This window comes from Falco biarmicus, chromosome W, assembly GCF_023638135.1.
Source record: "Falco biarmicus isolate bFalBia1 chromosome W, bFalBia1.pri, whole genome shotgun sequence".
In the NCBI taxonomy this organism is placed as follows: Eukaryota; Metazoa; Chordata; class Aves; order Falconiformes; family Falconidae; genus Falco; species Falco biarmicus.
Window position 1 is genome coordinate 12,575,106 of NC_079310.1, and position 22,533 is coordinate 12,597,638.

The window sequence follows — 22,533 nt, forward strand, 5'->3', positions numbered from 1 at the left end:
AGATTTGGAACTTTGACTTCTGAGATTGAAAAAGTGATCTTTACGCTAGGAGTGTAACACTTACACTAGGAGTTATCATCTCCTAGTGTAACTTATCGCATGCTGAGGGATAACATTTCCCACTGCTGAGTGTTGCGAATGGAAAAATCCTTTATTGGCTTTAGGCTTTAGATGTTACATCCTCCCGACCTTTTGAACTCCATTGGAAATAAAACTGCCTTGCAGAAACTAATGAAAAGTTTAAAATGAAGAGGAGAACAAGTGGGCTGTGGCTGATATTGTGGACCTCAGAGGATTTGTATTTAGTCTCTGTTGAGGTAGCAAGAGAGCTACACTACCTAGGAGTGACTTAGATGACTAAGGAAAGTCACCCCTCGCATCTTAAACACTTCTCTGATGATGGATTTAATTACTCTCTTGAGGTGATCATCTCTCTGTCCTGACTGTAGAGAATGACTTGAAGACTAATGTAGAACAGGTGACCACCTGTTCAGTGGCAGAAAACAGATGAAAGAAGTCCCACCCTTTGCATCTAGATTAGTAATGGTATTATGGTGGTTATAAGGTATAATCCACCCAACTTCCTATCTGGATGCTTTCTCATTCAAAATGTAACTGCTGCAGGTTTCTTGATGCTTCCTTTTACAGCTGATCTTTTTAAAGGTTACTTGCTTTTATACCCTTTCCCACCCCCTGCAAAAAAAAAAAAAAAAAAAAGTGAAAACCAAATAATTATCACAGCACTTCTCACCAGGGTACTTTTCTTAGGTAAATCTATTCCAGGAGAGAAAAGCAAAGCAAAGAACACTTTATGACAAGCAGTGCCCAGTGAATGATGTGTAATACCAATTAAGTCAACTGTGATGTTTATGTGCACGAGACAATTTATTAACAAGGATATGGGAGGATTGTACTTTGGCTTTAAAAGAATCATTTGCTGCTAAAAATAATCTTTGACCATATTGGCAAAAACTTTCCTGAAGTAGAAAAAATTTGCAACATTTTTGTAAAAAAAATTCTTTTTCTTAAGTGAACAATGTATTTTCATATATTTCTTTTATGTTGTACAGTCTTTACTTTTGATTATCTCGCTATTTGAAATAGTTGTTTTTCCCCACTGAGTTTCATGTGTCCTTTTTGTTCATTTTACTCTTGTTTGTTCATTTTCATAGATGAACAATATACTGCCTGTTTCCAAGATCATAGCCACCCCCTCACCCCCTTCACCAGTGTTCACTAGAAATGTGAAAAAAGCCGTCATAATAAGAATGACCCCTGTGGTAATCAGGGAGACAGCTTTAATTAAGAACATCTGTTAGCAGATTCCCAGTTCTAAAGTCAAGCAGAACATAAGACAAGAAGATATAGAAAGTGGCATTTCTAAAACTGTGAGGCTGGTAACCGATGAAAGGCAAATGTGACATCTATTTAGGAGTAAAATAATTATTGAGACATTTTCTTGCTAAATTTCAACAAGCAGACATATATATAATCATATGAGGATTAGTATCAGGGGTTTTCTGCATTCAATTATAATGGAAAAAGGAAAAGGTTATGCTGCCTTCTTTCAACTTTTAGAAAAGTTTTATTTTGTTTCTATTCAGACTTGATGCTTGTTCTCAAGTATAACATCTCTCTCAAGAAGAATGGTGATTCTGTTTCAAAAGATTTCTTACCACACTTTTCAGTTAAGTTCTAGTCATAATACACAAGAGTATTTGAGACCGATGTCAAGCTGCAAAGTGCTATAAGCATGACAAATCTTCACTTTAATTTATGAATTGATTTCCTTTTGAGGAAGTGTGATTTCCTTCTGTCTCTTCCCTATGGCATTTACTGTCTTGGGAATGTTTCATATTTTCCCCTTATTAAGTAGAAAATGGCATCTAGTACAATTCCTGAATATTTTTTAAGCCATTTTTACATTAGGAAACAATTAAAAAAGATATTAGTGTGCCAGCTGCACAGATACACTGTTGCTTATTTTATAAGAGAACCAGGCAAAATATAAAAATGAAACCACTGTAAAATCTGTAAAACCTTTGGGCTTATCTCCATTTACCTCTCAACATCCACAAAACCCAGGTGAACTTGGATTTTGGTTCTGCTTACTGTAGATACACACATAAACTGTGAAATCAAGTAGGACTTGAATTAAAAAATGAACAAAGATTTAATTGCATCTTAGTCCTTTGTCTTGTATATATAATATGCATACATTATTACAAACATTATAGTATGTTTATTGGAAATTGTATTTTTTATTTTTTCTTAGTATGTTTTATGTTGGGGTTCTTGGTGAACAGAGAAAAAAACAACACTTTTTTTGAAATCCAAAAAAAGGGTTATTTATGTTTGACCTTGCAGACCTTGACTCTGTAATGAGAAATCATGCCAAGGGAAAAAAGCTGAGAAGTAAAAGTCAATATCAAAAAATAAGAATGGGAACGACTAACTGAATTAACAACAGAAAACCAAGTGGATGTCCCCAATCCCATTTCTATAGAATAATTAATACCTCTGAAAATGGATCACTGCAAACATGACACTAAAATATTTTGGCTGCTTAGTCTAATACATCAGCAGCAATAACATGTCATAATAAAAAATTGCAGAAGTAAATTAATTCATATCCCTAAAGTCATAACTATGCCCAGGCATGAACCAGAACACGTAGGTAAATGACTGACGCAGGAATGGCAGTGCCTAAAAGTTGATCACTTTGTCCCTTTGGACTGATTCAGTGTGTAAAATTAGGAACCCAGAGTCTCCTGGCAGTCAAGGAAAGCCATTAAGCATTCCTGTGAAGTGATCCGGGGAGTCCTCATGCTGCAGAAAGTCACTTACTGTGAGTGACTTAAACAGGGATATGTGACCCAATTCCTTCTTAGTTTGCCATCTATAAAGGAGTGTGTGAAGCTCTGAGCACTTCCTAGATCTTCTGCGTTTCTCCCCATCATTGCCCTACTTCTTACACATCCAGTTTCAAGAGGATGGGATAGAACGTGACTTGATCCACTCTATGCTATAGCTTGGTAGTTAATAAACTCTCCTGGGAGGCCAGTGGTGATAGTTTCGAGATTTTAAAATTCTTAGTAAATACCAAAGAAAAATCCTACCCTTAAAATGCCTATTAGCCTGCTATTTTGGAGCTTAGTCTATGAACTTTTTCCTGTAGCAGGTGAAATATTTTGAATGATATATGAGAAAGGCCTTGGGTAAAAGATACATCAAGAATAAATGATAATGGTCAACATGAAAGTCTATTCACAGGAAGTATTATCAATCAACACAAGTGACTATTGAGAGAAATTTAAGGCTGAGACTTTTAAAAGAGCATAAGCAATCTATTTCCCTTCAATTTTCAGCAAGAACTGAGGAGATATAGATATATATTTAACCTAAATGTTTAAAAAATCCTAGCATAAATTCTCAACTGAGTAAAAAATGCAGGACTTAATATTGCATCCTGCTGCTCATAGAAATGGTCCAATGTTGATATGTGTATTCCTTGCTTTATCAGACCTTCCTGCATCTTAATATCTCTGGAGAACTGATTCTGTCGAGAGGATTCTGATCCTGACTGACTGTTGCCATGGTATTGGGTTATTCTGGGCTGTGATCAAGAAGAGCAAACAAACTTGAAAAAGAAACTGGCTTTAAAACATATTCTCCATCCATAGTGCCTGAGACTAGTTTTTGAAAACTAAATCTAGATTTTTGTATAACGTGGCAGTTGTTAAATACTTCTGAAAAACCATACCGGTCACCAGAAGTGTTGCTGTGAAAATAAATACATACATAAATAGAGAAAATTGCAGGAGGAGAAAATTGGGCCAATTCTCACAGTATTTGAAATTTTTTGTTTTCATTTAGTGGTACTATCCCACACTGAACTGAAACCCCTCTCTTCTCTGAGAGCACTGGAAAGAGAAGGACTTTTTGTAGATTATATTCCTGTATTGCTAGGCACTATTCAAAAGCTGGTGGGATTCAATAAACGTCACTTTGATATTCCTGAGCTTTTGAATTGAGTGCTTAATAAGGAGTTTGTACCTGTCTCCGACCCATAGACAATAATATAGCTCTTCTTTTGCACCTGTTAGTATTAATTCAACTGCAAGTCATCGTTGTGTACCAAAAGTGCTGCAGAAGGTTCTAGAAATACTTAAGACAGTACTTTCTCTATGCAGGCACTGGCATAATAAGCTCATATTCTTAGAGTTCCCTTGATGGGAAAAGGGGAAAAAAAGGTCCTAAGAGAAATCCTGGTGATGTATTATGCAGGATGATGACCCCAGAAGGATGCACAAGTTTCAGCAAGCAGTATTTAAAACAATAAAACAAGCAATGTGAAATTATGCAGGGAATGGGAGAAGTTTTCAGCAACTTCTTTATTTACAGATGAATAATTTTGTTTGTGAAATTACTGAGCGTGTTCATCCTATTCCACAGGCAGAATTCACAGCCATGAGGGACCAATACATGCGAGGTGGAGAAGACTTCATTATCTGCTATTCCATCACGGACCGCCAATCCTTTCAAGAAGCTTCTGAATTTAAGGAACTGATTTATCGTGTCCAGCACACCTATGACATCCCCTTGGTGCTGGTGGGAAACAAAATAGATCTGGAAGAGTTCAGACAGGTAAGCAACTTATCTGCTGGTTTTGGCCAGATTTTCCTTGGCTACCTCAGAGGTTTCTGTAGCATATGTTGTAGACTACCGCTAAGAATCAGTAGCACAAGATGTGGTTTAATTAAAGAGCAACACACTACGATTGGTAATAAATTAATGACTTAACAGTATTTTTCATTCATATCTTATGGATCTTAAAGCAGCCTTGGCCAATCACATCCAAATGTTCTTTGTTTTCACTTCAAAAGGGATCACACTATTTTTGTTGGAGATTATCATGGTCAACATGGGAAAAGATGCAGTCAGGATTTTCATGGAAAAAACCCCTGTTTTCTTTGGAAGTTACCAGCCATTAAATACAGGTTTTTAATTTTTAATTTTTTTCTCATAAATATATAGATTTAATTAAAGGTTTCTTAAACTCAGACTGAAAAAAAAAAAGAGTTAAAATACAGAAATACATGTGAGATTATCTTTGCCTGAAAAGCCAGTGGCCGTGTTATTAGTGTTCAGGTAAGATGGGGACATGCAAGACTTGAATTCACTTTGATTTATACACAAGCTTTGAGCCACCACCACCCATAAAGCAGATTTCTTTGACTATGAGAGCACTGACTGTGGCACTCCCAAAGTCTGTAGCAATCTTGGCTCCCTTTTCCTTTTGCTTCCTCTCCACTTCCCCCTTGCTGTTTGTATCGATGTGTGTGTTTGTGCCAGGGAGTGAGTTACAGAGAGACCATCTTAGAAACAGCTTGGCTGTGACCTGTTACTGAACAGAAAATGTCCTTATTCTTAAGCAGAAACTTTGAAATGGGAGGTGGGGGGAGTTTTCCTATATGGAAATCTTAAGAGGGTCTTTATACACACTATGATTGCTTTCAAATGACTGGCTTCTGTGCAGACATATGTAACAGATAAATAAAATGGTGTTTTTCAGTTCATTAGCATCTGTGCTCACATGATCCTGTCTACTCTTTTCCACTTATCCTGTCACTCTTCTCCCCATTTCTTTGTCTTCTTTCATCTACTTGAAGAAAATCCCAGGCAGTGTTAAGCCTGAATTAGTCCTGATGATCTGATGATGTACATTTAAAACTTCACATCTGTTTCCAGATCATCGTTTCTCTCCCTAAATCAGACTGTGACAAAGCCTTAATGGTGACAATCCAGCTGCAGTTTAACACGCAGCTTGAGGCTTCAAACAACAGTGCCATATGCAAAGTGCAATCCAATCTGTGCAGCTTCTGGGCTACTTATATACAGATGGGGAGGGAGGTGGATTCAGTTGCTCTGCTGAGAAAACAGGACATTGCACCTGATCCCATCAGAAATGGGATATGATAGATTACCTAGAATTACCTATAGATGAGATTTTCAGGATTACTCTGTTGATTAAAGGATATGAAGACACTCTTCCAGTGATATTTGGCTCTGTTGGGCTTTTATATTTTAATCACTGTCAATGCATATAAAAATTTATGCCTGATTAAAATGTTTTACATGGTCTTTGATGATCTTGTCAGCTCTCCCAAACAGGAAAACTAGTGTGCATGAATGCCCAAATTGGATATCACAAACGGCACTCAAGATACTCAAGATTAAAGGACATGGGGAGGCTCTTGGATATATTAGAAATTGTATCTTTGAGATGTGACAAACACACAAAAAGCTATTATTCAGGGTTGTCACTGAAGACTCTGCCTGAATGTGTCTCAAGGGAATCCCAAATCATGGTCCTATATTTTTTTAAAAGCTTTCAATGAGCTGGGATTTTGGTCTTCAGAATCTTCCTCCATAAGCCCTTTACAACTGTCAAGTACGGCAATGTCAGAAGGGTTTTCTCAAATATTTTGCAATCCAGACACTGAGCCATGGGACACCAAAGACTAATAAGATGACACAGCGCAGATCTGCTGCTTTGAATAAAGCGCTTGAATATGACTATGTCTACAGAAGCAAGTAGTATGAATCAGCAGGAGCAGAGCTGTAGGACAAAACAGTTTATTCTGAACTCCACATTTCAGGAATTGATTTTTAACTTTGGACTAGCTCTACTCCAGGCCCCTTGTCTCCATGATTATTTGGTGCTGAGATGGATTAGTTGTGCTCCTGGGGCATATCTTCACTTAAATGTCATCCATAGTTCAGGTCATGTTCTCAGCTACCACTCCTCGATTCAAAGCAATGCACAGTTAAGTGGAGGTGATTAGAAGATATTGCTTGGAGTGCCTCTGACCTAAATGAAAGTACTAGGGTGGGGGAGGTCATCTATGTGCCCAGCTTTAAGCAAATGTTTAATAGGTTTCAACAGCTCATTGTTTCAGAACTGGGACCTGAGGTTGTGCTATATGTTTAACAAACACCGAAATAAGTAATATCTATACTTACTTGTTAGGTTAAGCAACATCTAAGTAACTTGATGAACTGTGGGAAGGTAGATTGAAAGGAATCTTTTCAAGGTCATGTATGTAATTATGGGTTGGATGGTCAAGAGTGGTAACCAACTAACTCTGGGGTGACAGACAGCCATGAGCTGACCCTGTATGGCACTAACATATCCATGGACAAACACTGAGGTACAGACACATACAAAATTCAAACAGCTGAGAAACAGTAGGTGTCAGAATGCAATTAGCCAGACTGGAATTTAACCAGGGCACCAGGGCTCATATTGTTGCTTTTTAAAATGAAATTTTTCTCCTATGAAATTCATTAAAGCTGCTGTAATGTTATTCATGATATTTGGAAACATAACATTAAGTTCAGCATTCCAAGGCACCATTTCCATTTAATGACAATTCTGCAACAATCAGACAGACTGTAGTAGCTTGGTCAGACAAAGCTCTTATTTGGAACGTGATCCCCTACACAATACATTCAATGTTGTATGTCACTTGCCTCAAATCCATCAACAGGATGACAAGAATAAAATTAATCTGCAATTACAATTTTCTGTTAGGAGAAATATTACAGAAAATCAAAACCAACAAATTTATTATTTTAAAATAATGTTTTTATTTTCTGATGGCTTCAGTGAAATTATTGTTGTACTTAAAGTATGCCTGTAATTTTTAAACTTTTAAGAAATGGGTTTGTCTGTACTCCTTAAAACAGGTTTTAATTACATTCATCAACATAAAGAATAAACACTTCCCATTTTCTCTGAAACAATGTGGGGGAACAAGTGTGTAAAAACTGTGGGAGGAATAAAAAACCAAACCTCCTTATCTCATTGTTCATATCCAATCTGGTGGCAAGGCTCCCTCCATCCTCCATTCCCTTCCACCCATTTGTACTGCAGCTGTGTCCAGTCCTTTCTGAATTTGATCTCTTTTGTGTTTAGAGATTAACTGGGAAAGTGAATGGGCGTGAATGGTTAAGTCATTCTGCCTCCATTCTTTGATTTTTAGCCATTGATTTAAGCAATATTTAAGTATTATATTTATTTTATCCCATAGATATTTGATGTAAAAAACAGAGCACTAACTGCTTGATTAGATACCATTTTAATTTCAGTGTTTTCTAGCATTAAATTCATTAGATTAATAAAGATAGGCTGTATGTCTTTTAATGTCACTAGAGTTTCAGAAACACTTAGAACCACCTTATATGAAGTACCATAAATCCTTTTATTTCAGGTAAGCTTTATCGCTTTACCCCAGATGAACATCAGGTTCTTACTGAAGTTTAAAATCTGTATAGTAGATAGATATCTAATTAAAACAAATTCATCTTTAAAAAATACAATAAACAGAGTGCATTTTATTTCAGTTTTCATAATCCAGTCACCGGAACCCCCTGATGGTTCTTCAGCTTAGGGCAATCTCGCTTCCAGTGTCCACTTTCCCTACAATATGCACAGTGATCAGGTCCCATAGGAGAGGTTTCACTCTTTCGCTTCTGCCTGACATTCCTCCTCTGCCTCTGCCTTGTCTCCTCTACCAGTTTAGCATGACCCAGCTCTTCTTCTCTTACCTTCTGTACATGTTCCCTGTTGCTTCTATCAACTTTTCCACATCACGATTACCTAGTAACAATCAACTCAAACCTTTTTCTAATCCTATTAGATCGTCCATCAGTCTTTCACAACCAACTTCCAAGCATCTAAATTTCCCCATACACATCTGCCTCTGCAACAGTATTTCTGCTTCATGCCTTTGCAGGCAAACAACAAATAGCCTGCCATGTGTCCAGCAGGACTCAGTCGCACTTCTGAGTGGGTATGGGGGTTTGTACAAACTCACCCCAATACTTTGACACTTCCATAGGGTCCTTGACTCCCCCAGTTAAGGATATGTGCCACGTACTCTGTTTTGGATTCTTTAGGAAGACATCCATACTCTCTTTTCAGTTTGGCTAGCTCAGTGGCAGTATATGGTATCTCTTTGGTTGTAATGTGAGGATAATCATCATCCTCATTCAGATAAGTATATTCTGTTTTAATTAAGGGTCTCACTTGAGGGTTTTCCACATACGTTTTCTCGCCTCCTCTAATTCCTTCTGAGGGTATATTGGGTGAATACCCTTTTCCTCTACTTCCAGCTCTATTTCACTCAGGGCTTCAGTGTCTTTTTAGAACATTCTGCCTTCAGAGTGGTTTTTAATAAGCAGTTTTCTTCCCTTTCTTTCTCTAATTGTTCTAAGTCATAATTCATTTTTTGCAGAACTTTCACCAAATTTTCAAGGGATTCTATAATTTTGTTTCCATTGCTACGTTTTCTAAGGCGATCTTCGATTGCTTCAACTAGGCTAGCTCCTAAAATAGCACAGACTATAGATTTGCCCTTATCTGATCTAACTTTAGCTTGTCTGTAAAGAGGTCACTCGGTCCACTACATTCCGCAAGTTTGTCCAATTATGTCGAGCCTAATCTTCTCCGGGTACAGAGGGACGATCCACATACTTTACCAGAAATGTGTAAAACATGTCCTGATCTTTCATTAACAAAGGATTTTGTTTATCAGCCTTTTCAGCCATTCTCACTACGAAGGGACCCAACCCACTTTAGGGAGGCTAGACTTAGTTACAAACACACAGCCACTGCTGTGTCGCCCTTCTCTTCCCCGAATGGTTGAAGGGACCAAAAATCTGCTTCGAGAAGGCAGCTTATAGTTACTACAAGGTTGTCCCTTCACTTTCCCGAGCAGAGCAGACAAATTATCATTAACACGAGGGCAGCCCCCCTTTTTAGCACTTTCCCTCTTGCACTTCGAGTTCTTTTAGTTGGATCCCAACAGACAGAGCCCTCAATCAGAGTTTGGAGTGCTAAGTCCTAGGCGTGTGTGGTATGCAGGAAATTCGAATCATCCCCCTCGCTTTCTGGACACCTCTCACCCTGCTGAGTGTAGGGCCAGGTGTGGCTAGAATGAAACATCCTTCCCCTGTTACAAATCACATACAACCTACACACCTCTGTCTCTCAGGATCCTGTCCGTGATGCCAATTTAATGTCATGGTCCACTCAGTGGACTTGTGAAGGTTCGTTTACTATGATCTCGAAGCTCAAAAAAATCAAGGCGACCACGCCAAGGGGTTATGCTTCAATCAAACAGCACAATTTTATTGTTTGCCCGTAAAGCGGCATACGATAGGTAGAAAGACAGAAAGTGAAGGAAAAGGTAAAGTAAAAAGAAAAAAGGAAAGAAGATTATAGCTACCGCCATGAGTCCAAGGCGTTCCTATGGTCCCAGGTCTAGGCAGCGTCCCACTGTCCTTCCGATCGTCGTGATCCTTGGTGGGGAAGATCTCCAAAGTTCGGTTGCTAAGGAGTCATCTTTTATGCTGAGCAACACACGTTGCTCCTCCTCTGGTCCATGGATTGTTGTCAGTCTCTGCCTTCTCGAGCAAGGTTATCACACATGTTCTGGTTCGTTGTTATGACAACAGTTGTGATTCTTCTTCCAGACAGTTGTTATGCGGCCTTATCATAGTTGTTCCTTTCAGTGCTGGGTATCAAGGAGCGGCATAGTACTCCTCGTACCATGCAGGTCTCTTTCAGGGTCACTGGGTCTCGGTGTCCATGAGGACCACATTCCATCTCCAGGTCTCTGTTAGCAATGTTGAGACAATATCATTCTCTTTAGACCGACTCTTACAGTAGGGCTGTGCTATGTGTTATTTCCCTGGTATCCAGTCTGTCAGTGCATAAGTACACCGAGACCACATCTTCTCCTTGGGCCAGCCTGCTAATCCTGTCCTACACCCATGGCCATTCACAATAGACCCCATTCTGGTCACCAAAAATTCTTAAGTGTGAAATCAGTAAAAAGTGTCACAGAGTGACAAGGTGGGGAGGAAAACATGGAAAACTCTTCTGAGATGCCATTTTCCATGTAACTCTGGGGAGGGAGAAAGAGGAACAGAACTAATTGCAATACCCTCGTGATAATGATTAATTGTACGGCAGCTTTTATCTAATCTAACCTTGTAATCTAGAAAGCCAGCAAACCTGAGCCTGCAGAACTGCCTGCCATGAAGTCAGAGTGAGGTTTGTTCAACTAATTACTTCTGAAGACTTCCAAATAGATTTAAGAGTAATGGTGTTGACATGAAATTCTCCTCTCATATTTCTGTAGCAGGTTACTCGTTTGCTGCTCAAGCTGCTGAAAAGAGGTGCCTGCTTCCCCAGGGACTAAGGAAAAAACATAAGGTGCACATATTTGGTTGAATGAAAAATACTGATTTCTGCCAGTGGAAACAGTTGTGAATTCTAGTGGAATATTGGCCAAATCAAATTGATGACCACAGTGTATACATTTACAAAAGGGTTCATACATAAATGTAAAAATGTTTATGTTTGAAAAAGGAAAAGTTTCACCATTATATTTTTAAGCAATAATTCTGTTTAAAATCCATTTTAAATTCTGAAACAAAGCAGAATATTTATGTTGAGGGAGATGGAAACTAGAGATTTTAACACCAAGGGTTTCTGTATTACTTTTGCTTTTACTGTGCATTTGTTTAGACCTGAAACATAGTTATACTGAATGTCTGGCCAGAAAGATAAAACACTGGTTTCTGACAAAGCCTAGCCTTCAACATTTCTTTCAGTCTGAATTGATTTCCACTTGATCTTGTTTTCCCCCCTGTCCTGGTTTCAGCTGGGATAGAGTTAATGTTCTTAGTACCTGGAGCAGTGTCTTGGAGTCGGTGTGAGAACAATTTTGATAACACATGGATGGTTTTAGTTGTTGCTGGGTAATGTTTATACTAAGTCAAAGACTTTTCAGATTCTCAGGCCCTGCCAGTGAGAGGGCTGGAAGGGCACAGGGAATGGGGAGGGGACACAGGCAGGACAGCTGACCCCAACTAGCCAAAGGGGTATTCCAGGCCATGGGATGTCATGTTCGGTATATAAACTGGGTAGGGGGGGTGTTGGCTGGGGGTCACTGATCGTTGCTTGGGGACTGTCTGGGCATCGGTCAGCCGGTGGTGAGCAGCTGAATTGTGCATCAATTCTTTTCTTTTCTCCCTTCCCTTTGGATTTCATTCCTCTCCCCTTCTCCTTCCTTTTCATTATAACCGATTATTATTGTTATTGCTAGTATTCTTTTTGTTGTTATGGTGGTTGTTATTTTATTTCAATTATTAAATTGTTCTTATCTCAATTCTCGAGTTTTACATTCCTTTCTGATTTTCCTCCCCATCCCTTGGGATGAGGGAGGAGTGAGTGAGTGGCTGTGTTACTTAGTTACTGGCTGGGGTTAAACCACGACAGTCCTTTTTGGTGCCCAATGTGGGGCACCAAGGGTTCAGATAGCACCAGGTCCAACTGGAGTTTGTTAGAACAAAATTTTTGTCGGTATTGTTTGTGTTGGATTAATAATTTCTGGCCACAACGCTGATTTCTCTGCTCTTAAAGTTGCTGCCCATGGTCTCAGGGTGGTGTTATTTACTTTACTTGCACTATGTGTTCCCTGTTATGCTGTTTGTTGTCCTTGGGACCTGAGCTAGTTATCATAGTGCTGTACTATATTGTACTGGTTTATTATATGGTGGACTCTCTGGTCATAAGACTGATCTGGTCTGTGTACTTAGTGGTGTTGTCACCCCTGTGTGTCGGGTGGTCCCTGATGAGGAATGCCAACTGCACCTTTGGCTTTTCTTTTCCTGAAAGTCAACCTATGGATAAGGTCTAAACCTCCCTCTTCTCCCCAGGGTTAATTACTGAAGCATTTAGAATTTTTGCATATTCTGACTATCTTTGGACCGTTGGAACCACCATAGCACAGGTCCTGATCCTGTTGCTAGGAATACTGAATGTGGTTTTCATCTCCTCGATGTGGTGGAGAATTAAGCGACTAATTGTAACTACTCCAGCCTCTGTGGCAGAAACAACAGTTGCTCCAGCCCCTGTTGCTACTCCAGCCCCTGTTGCTACTCCAGCCCCCACAGCAGGCATTGTGGCTACTCCAGCCCCTGTGGTGGTCACTGTGGTTGCTGTGGACCCCACAAGTGATGCAGAAGACCAGCCCATGGCAGTATCAGTGGCCCTGATACAGAAGAAGAAATGGAAATGGAAAGCAGCTTGTTTGGTCCAGGAGAATGATGAAGCAGGCCCATCACAGGAACAAGATGGAGAAGATGAACAATAGGTAACCTCTTAATCCCTGTCTCTGAATGAACTGTGAGATATGTGGAAAGATTATGCCTGTCAACCAAGTGAATACCTGGTTGCTTCAACATTGGGATAATGGGGCTAATAGTGTAGAATTAGACAGCAGGGAAGCCAAGCAGCTAGGATCACTTATTAAAAACGGAGGAATTGACAAGGAAATTGGAAAAGGAATGCAGGTTCTCAGCCTCTGGAAGTGACTCCTGTCAAGGTTTAAGGAAAGATATCCCTACAAAGAGGATATTACATGTTGCCCAGGCAAGTGGACTACAATAAAAGTATCCAGTACTTGACAGAATTAACTGTGAAAGAGATTATTTATTATGATCAGGATGATCCACAGTCACCCACAGATCCTGACAAAGTCCTATGCACACAATCCATGTAACAGAAATTGGTATGGAGTGCACCATCATCATATGCTAACTGGATGGCAATAGTGGGCTGGAGACACAACACACCACCAACAGTGGATGAAATGGTTTGCCATCTCCAGGACTATGAAGATAGCGTTTCTGCCTCCACCATCTCAGCTGTGGAGAGACTGGTCCAGTGGTTTGATAAGGATATATCCTACTCTCCACCTGTACAGACCCACATTTCAGCTATCAACTGTAGAAGTGCTTCTGTTTGGGAGGGAGAATACAGGAGATACCACGGGGTACCCTGTGATTTTACCTGTGGGACCACAGAGAAAACATGAGGTGGGATGGAAAGCCTACCTCATTCCTGGAGGCGTGGGTGTATGAATTACAAAGAAAACCAATCACAAATAGGGGTCTTCCTGGAAGGCTTCTGCTCCAGTCTCCAGAGGGCAGTCATCCAGACGGAGTGATAGGGCTGACATTCCAGGGGTGTCATTGCTCAGTGGCAAGAATATGATAGGCAGTTTATAAATGTAAATAACTGAAGAAAGAGAAGGGTAAAAGGGCTTGGAATATTTTTTTCTTCTTTCTAAAAAAAATATTCCATGAAAAATATTATGTGAACAAATTACAACAGTATTGCTTCTCTTAAAAAGACAGAAAGATTGAGTTTCCTGTTTTGTCCGGTTCTGCTCAGGTTTTCAACACTAGCTACTGCTGTAATATCCAAGTATTTGAGCTTTGACCTGAACAGTAGCATTTCACGCTTGGAAAGATCCTTTTACCAGTGTGTAGAAAGTCTCTGCCACCATGCCTGTTGATACAACACTTATGCAATGAAAAAATGAATAACTGTCAAAAATGACATAGGTATAATAGGCCTGCTTTGGGGTTAATGGATTGGGTTGTATGTTTCTCAAAACAAGAATCAAATGCTTACAGTGAAAGCCTTTGGCTGTAGGAAAGGCAGATGGCAATGCAGGAATGCTCAACTCAGTCTTTGATGGACCTAGTCCCATCTATCAAAATACTGAGCTTGTCCCTGTCCAGATTGCTGGGGAGGTCCCTGACACTTGTCAGTGCTGGGTGGCTGGGAGTCACCTAATTTCTTCCTGGTACCTTATACATAGAGTGATGAACTGAGAATAGTGAAAAATGGTCAGTCCTGGTTGTTGCTCATCATTAATGAGAGAATTTGCAGGTGCTGTGTGGGAGTACCTTCAGCATAAACTCAATGGTCAGTGATGAGATTAAACAAAATTGTTATTCATTTCAGATAGGCAATACCCATTTTTTGCTTTTTGTTATCTGGGATGGCATTCATTTTCTAGACCCATGAGACGACTCCTATGTTTCTCCTAGCAAATTTATTTATTAAAGACTGAGAAAATTGTGAATACCTTTGATTTCTTTTTTTTTTTTCTGTTATATTACAGGTTTGCACTTGTACTAAAAGCTTATTATGTTTGTACTGATATGCTGAGGGAATGGACTGTGATGGGAAGGGACCTAAACATTTATGTGGATTCTTCTGGGTCGCCTGCCTGTCTCTAAACTGATATCCAGGTGTTAATACACAACCTGGCATCTGGTTCTTGTTTTCTGGAATGGGGTCCATTGGGAAACAGAAAAAAACACCAGAGATGAAGGAAGAGGACGTGGATCTTTCCTAGACATCATTCAGAGTACTTTTAGCTTTTCCCACTATTATTATTATTTTCTGTGGTGCAAACAAGACTGCTTAAGATGCTGCTTTCCTCCTTATGTTCTTAAAAAGTACCTTTTGTTTTTTACAGTTCACATAAATTATTGCCTGCCAAAAATACAGAGCTTGATCAAAAACCACTGGAATTCCTCCTATTAGCCTTAGTGGGTTTTAGACAAGCAGCCCCCTTCTATCTCCAATTAGTGATCAAGACCACATGTCTTCAGCACAAAAAAAAAAACCACCCAAAAATATTCGTAGAACAAAGCTTTTGGGTCTATAATTATCAGTTTCCCATTGCAAGGTTTATGAGGACTTCCAGGGTGGAAGTCTGTAACAAAAATTTAGAAGAATCCTTTCAACCCTCAGCACTCCACCTGCAGCTTCCAGACATCTCCATGGCAACCTGGAGGTGCCAATCACGGGGGTAAAAATGTAAAAGCCATTTGAAGTAGACCATGCTATTGCAGGGATGAGATGTACGAGTGGTAGTGCATTGCTATCCTGCATGATGACCACTGCTAGCTCACCCAAGGTCATGCTGTTGATTCTGCTAATACGATCTCTGTCGATGAAAACTACTTTGGTATGCTTCTGTTGCTGCCTTGACCAAAGGAGAGACAAAGCTGAAAACAAAATTGTCTGATCCTGATGGAGATTTTCCAGCTAATGACAGTCCAAGGGCAGAGGTCGACTATTGATCTGTTTAGTTTCTTTGCACTTTCCTTATCAGATACAGATATTTTTATGCTCTGCCTATGGGGGCCAATGATTGCCACTGCCTCCCCACCCACCACCCAGCCCAAGTGGGTTTGTGCTCTCATTGTGGTTGTGCAGAAACTGACCTTAGAGGAGAACCGGCTGTCTTAAAGATGGCAGCTCATCCATCATGGCTTTCACAGGCTGTCAGCATTGCATTTAATCTCACTTGTAATTTTCCAAGGGAGGTTTGCAAAAGCCACAAACAGAATCTTGATGCAATAAAATGCAGTTTGCAGCCAAGTTTGTTTTCCTGGGGCTCACACATCATGGTCATGAGGCTTCACTGCCCATTTTATGGACTTGTTCTTCTAGGGGAATCTTGCTCTTTGGTTACGCTGCAAGCTTCATTCCCTGCTTCTGTAAGTCCTGATTCAAACCCTGCCCAGTCACAGTTTTTGAAGTTTGTGTCAAACTCAGGAAGCTCCTGCCAGCTCTTAAATTTTTATTTTTCATTATCTTCACTACACCAGTCTTCCACCTTCAATACCTTCTTAAGGTTTACCAGCAAAGAAATGAGCTGAATTGGAATCAAGATAACCAGAATTATGCTCTGAGAAACAATGCTAGATTCAATTAGGGAGGGTTATTCTAAAGATGAGATGTAAAGCTCTGCTTCCCAGATATATATTCAATAGCATGACCTCGCTCCCTGACCTGTCTGTCCATGTCGTACTGACAGATCATATCTTCTACTGACACAGACCTGCAGGAGCTACAATTTGTTGACAAGTCACTGAGCTGTGCAGATCTGGGATGGATTTCTATGATATAGTTTCTCTTCTGGCAATAAGATGGGAACAAGGTAAGTCCCTGGAATTATGTGGGCATCAGTGACCTCATCAAGGGCTTTGTTCCTTGTTTCTCATTCTAGAGGTGTCCAGTATCTTGACTGAATTATGAACCAAAAGAAAAATGTGTGTTTTTCCTCTAGACATATCTCTATATTTACAGTTGCTTCAGCAAACAGATTAATTAAATCACTATATCTATATTTTCATTGGTGCTGGAAGCAGTAATGGGAATTATGACAGCATTAGATTTTAGAAAAGCCTGTCTTCAGCCTTGAAGCTGAAAAACTTAGGCTGAAAATCCTGAAATTGTGCCAAGTGTCCTCTTCATGCAGATTAGTTCATAAAATTTCACCAAAACAGTTAATCAGTTCCTGAGGGCAAGATTTTAGAAAAATACCACGCTTTGAAATGAACTATTGCCATTAATAACTTTAATGTTGTCTCTGTAATTTGGCAGGAAGCTGAAGTCCAAAACAGAACTTTTGTCGTTTTTTATAGAAATTCAGCCAAATTTGGCCATCACAAGCCTCCGACCACATAGAGACTGTGAGGAAGTTTTTCTGCACAATTTATTTCTCCTGAGTATTCACCCATCCTCACAGCTCTTAGCAGTCTTGTTTCATTACAGAGCATAGCATGTCTTCCCTGTAGTTGTTCTTCTTTACAGGTGGGAGAAAACATAGTTTGCATCCTAGAAAAGAAAAGGAAAAAAAAAAAGGAGGAATTAGAGGAACAAAGACGAGGAAAATCACAGAGCAAAAAGAAGGGCAATTTTTAATATTTGAGTATTGCTGTGCTTGCACTCTAATTATATTTACAACCTTACCATTCTTTAACATAAGGATGTTTCAATTTATGTGGATTTTTTTTTTTCCTTTTAGGTAATGAATGTATAAAATCTTCACTGAAACTGCAGCTCTGTGTAATCATTTGCTCAGAATTGCAGTGTCTTTAACAAAATAAAATAATAATTTAAAAAATCCTTCTTCAGCTCAAACAAGGCATAGCAAGGGAAAAAATGATTATAAAGTCCAAAATAGACCAAAATAGTCTTCTATCCAGACAATCAATTACTCAATGGTGCCCAATAGACATATTGAATCACGCCTTTTGCTTGCACAGCTGCCCAGAGGAAAATAAGGACCATATTGCTACCCATCTCCTTTTGCTAAAGGTTGGTAATTACAGCAGTTGGAAAGTGGTAACAATCTTTCATTGTGTCAGCCAGTATTATTCAGGTTGGCATACAACTTCCCTGCTTACCCTTACAATATTCTTAATTAAATTAGGATTATGACTGTAACGTAGAGGAATGATCCTGCTGATGTTACAAAGTGTGTGACTCAATGCAAAGGTGATGTGTAGGAATTGTGTGGTCTGTGTTAGGCAGGTAGATGCTCACTGCAGACTTCCCTTCAGGCTGGAATGAACTGATTTTCTGTTTCATCCCAAATCCTGTTTCTAACTGTGTCCAGTTTTACAGACAGATGGAAAAAAATGAATTGGTGTCATAACTTGAGCATAAATGGCATTTTCCCATGGTAGGTATGAAAGAGTTTGTATCTTCAAACATCAGGGTTAATTTCCCTAATAGATATAAATGGCACTTTGCGTACATGAAGGTAGAAATAAGAAAAATGAAAGCCAAAATTAGTTTTGTTGTAGACAGTAGCAATCAAGACTTTTCATAACCTATTCTTTACCCTTTCACAAGACTGTTCAAAGGAATTTTTTGCCTTTTTATTCAGATAGTTGGAAAGTTACTTGAATAAATCATGTTACACAAATAAAATGAAAGGCTGGAATTTCTGTCCTAGAATTTGAATATAGAATCATAGAATCTTTTAGGTTATAAAAGACCTTTAAGATCATCGAGTCCAACCATTAACCCAGCGCTGCCAAGCCCACCACTAAACCATGTCCCTAAGCACCGCATCTACGCATTTTTTAAACACCTCCAGGAGTGGTGATTCTACCACCTCCCTGGGCACCCTGGTCCAATGCTTGACCACTCTTTCAGGGAAGAAATTTTTCCTAATATCTAATCTAAACCTCCCCTAGTGCAACTTGAGGCCAATTCCTCTTGTCCTGTCACCAGTTATCTGGGAGAAGAGATAGACCCCACTTGGCTACAACCTCCTTTTGAGTAGTTGTAGTGAGCAAGACAGTCTCCCCTCAACCTCTTTTTCTTTCTCCATGCTAAACAATACCAGTTCCCTCCACTGCTCCTCATAAGACTTGTGCTCCAGCCCCTTCCCCAGCCCCGCTGCCTGGCTCTGAACACACTCCAGCCCCTCAAGGTCTGTCTGGGAGCAAGGGGCCCAGAACCCAACACGCCATTCCAGGGGCAGCCTCACCAGTGCCGAGGGCAAGGGGATGGGCGCTGCCCTGGTCCTGTTGGCCACACCATTGCTGACACAAGCCAGGATGCTGTTGGCCTCCTTGGTCACCTGGGCACATGGCTGGCTCATGTCCAGCCAGCTGTCGACCAGCTCCCCCAGGCCCTTTCCCACCAGGCAGTTCCCAGCCGCTCTGCCCCCAGCCCGCAGCACTGTTTGGGATTGGTACGACCTAAGGGTAGAACCTGGCACTGAGCCTTGTTGAACCTCTTACAGCTGGCCTTGGCCCATCGATCCAGTCTGTCCAGATTCCTCTGCAGGGCCTTTCTGCCCTCCAGCAGATCAACACTCCACCCCCCAGCCTGGTGTCATCTGCAAACTGACTGAAGGTGCCCTCAATCCCCTTGTCCAGATAATTGATAAAGACATTAAACAGGACTGGCCCCAGCACTGAGTCCTGGGGAACACCTCTTGTGACCAGCCACCAGCTGGATGTAACTCCATTCCCCACTACCCTTTGTGCTCACCCATCCAGCCAGGTTTTAATTCAGTGTAGAGCACACCCACCCCAACCATGAGCAGCCAGTTTCTCCAGGAGAATGTTGTGGGACACAGTGTCAAAGGCTTTACTAGTGTCCAGGTAGGCAATGTCCACAACCTTTCCCTCATCCACTAGGCGGGTCATCTTTTCATAGAAGGAGATCAAGTTTGTCAAGCAGGACCTGCCTTTCATAAACCCATGCTGTCTGGGCCTGATCCCCTGGTTGTCCTGCACGTGCTGTGTGATGGCACTCAGGTTGATCTGCCCCATCACCTACCCTGGCACCGAGGTCAGGCTGACAGGCCTGTAAGTTCCCCGGATCATCCTTCCAGCCCTTCATGTAGATGGGCATCACACTGGCTAACCTCCAGTCAACTGGGACCTCCACAGTTTGCCAGGACTGTTGATAAATGATGGAAAGCAACTTGGCAAGTTTTTTGTCTAGCTCCCTACAGTACCCTTGGGTAGATCCCATCCGGCCCCACATCCAGGTGGAGGAGCAGGTTACTAATCGGTTCCTCCTGGACTGTGGGGACTCCATTCTGCTCCTCTTCATCCCTGTCTTCCAGCTCAGGGGGCTGGGTACCCAGAGGGAAGCTGGTCTTGCTGTTAAAGACTGAGGCAAAAAAGCATTAAGTACCTCAGCCTTTTCCTCTTCCTTTGTGGCGATGTTCCCTGACGCATCCAGTAATGGATGAATATACACCATACATGGTATTCATACAGTTCATTCATTCAGTTTTATGTTCAGAGACTGAAAAGGATGGATAGCCTGTTAGCTGGAAACCTGGCTTAGCATTTAGAAGCTCATACGGTTTGCTCCTTGTTTTGCTGCAGCCTTGCTACATGTTACTGGTTGAACTCCTGAAACATGAAAAATACCTTAAGTGGTCGGCAGTTATACTCTTATGATAAGCATTCAAACTATTTAAACCAGATGTTAATCAGCATGCTGAGCACCCTTCCATTTCAGAAGCTGGCGGGTCAAAAGCCAAGAGGTAGCTGATATGGAAATTTTAGGAGTAAGACCCCTGTTTCAACATGCAGGCAAATTTAAAAACAGCTGCCTTGGTTCCCTCTAGATTTCTGGTGATTTCTCCCCTTACAGCTCCTCAAAATACAAAGACACATTTTGTCCATGTTCTCTGAGAACAATAAGTACATGAAGTCACTTAGGGGAGGTGAGCTGAAAAACAAATAGATTTTGGATCTTCATACAGCTCAGGCATGAACTAAGTGGTAAGATTACAGGCTTGCCAAGACCAGAACACTTCAAGGCATGTTCAGAAATTAATGTGACTGAAAAAACTTAAGCTATGAAAGCTCTGTTTAAAGAGTCAAGTTGCCTTGAGGATTAGGTTAATGGTGAACAGGGATTTTCCATAACCTTAATTCTATGTAGTCTGTACCAATCTATGGAATAAAGGTACCAGCACTATCAAACTAAAAGTTTACTGCACTAAAGAGAGGAAGTGCATGGAAAAATTGATGCATCAGTATTAGGGAAATAATATAGCTGAGCACATGAATATTGCCTGTATGCTCTGTTCAAATATCTCATGGATTCAGTCTGATCCTTTCACTCTTGAATCTTCTCTGTCAGGTGCTGTTAGAATATTTTCCTATAAAATTAAAGGTCAGTGATTTGCAGTATCCAAAAAGTCAGACTGTACATACTGTAATGTTCTCGTATTGATTCATGCTCTGGGCATTAGGCAATATTTATGGACTTTTCTTTTCTTTATAGGTCTCAACTGAAGAAGGAATGAGCTTAGCCAGAGAATACTCCTGCTCCTTTTTTGAGACTTCAGCTGCCCTCCGCTTCTACATTGATGATGTCTTTCATGGACTAGTGAGGGAAATCCGAAGGAAAGAGTCCTCACTGCCCATGGTAGAGAAGAAGATGAAAAGGAAAGATAGCCTGTGGTGGAAACTAAAAGGATCTCTGAAGAAAAAAAAGGAAGGTACTACCTTATGGCAGTTCCCCATGAGCCACCCATCAGGAGCTGACCACAGAAACATGTAACAGTTTAAAAAGACAGCACTGACACAGCTTCTTCCAGACTAGGTCCTGGAGTTCCTTCCCTTCAGCCCTCATGCAGAAGTAGCACCCTGAAAGCCCAATTCATGGTTGCCCTGTGGTTCCTCTGTATTACAGATAAAGTCGCTTAGCATACCCTTTCATCCCTTCTCTGCAAATCTGAGTGGAGAAAATACTGTGGTTTTTCACCTGTGGTCCCTGGCTGGTCTTTGAACACTAGGAGTTAAGCCAGCATCCAAGGCAGAAGCAGCTTCCACCAGCTCTAGGACAAGGGATGCATTTATTGCCTCCTCTCTACATGCATGGTTCATTGCACCATCCCAGGAATGAATAACATTGATATCAATGGACATTTTGACTGTTTAAGGACTTTAGTATTTGACCTTCAGCTTTGCATTCACATGTAGGTTTAGGATTAGACTGTGCTCAGCCCACATGCGTGTGTCTGTGTGCAAATATGTGTGTGAACCAGGCCCAAAGGGAACGCTGGGGGGCTCCCAATTTTGACACTGTAGCCCTATACTCATTGTGTTCTTTTCATTTAGCAGGAAGGGTTAGCAAGCATAGCACAAGTCATGCACCAGCCATCCAGAGGCTCCCAGGCTTCTCGCTGCTCTGTCTTCTCTACCCACTCACCAGGACTGGCTAGCAGAGGTGCCATGTCCTGCAGACATGCAGTGCATTGGAATCATAGAATAGTTTGGGTAGGAAAGTGTAGAGGGATTTTTAAAAGACCG

General features: G+C 40.7%; 1 protein-coding gene across 1 annotated transcript in view; it reads left to right on the top strand.

Annotated features, from left to right (window-relative positions):
- Positions 1-22,103, top strand: part of LOC130141902 (GTP-binding protein Rit2-like) — a 39,599-nt gene extending 17,496 nt beyond the window's left edge. The window contains exons 2-3 of the mRNA XM_056323195.1: positions 4,456-4,647; positions 21,503-22,103. Coding sequence (XP_056179170.1) covers positions 4,456-4,647; positions 21,503-21,781 — 471 coding nt within the window. The 3' untranslated portion in view covers positions 21,782-22,103. The remainder of the gene's footprint in view (positions 1-4,455; positions 4,648-21,502) is intronic.
- Positions 22,104-22,533: the final 430 nt, after the last annotated feature.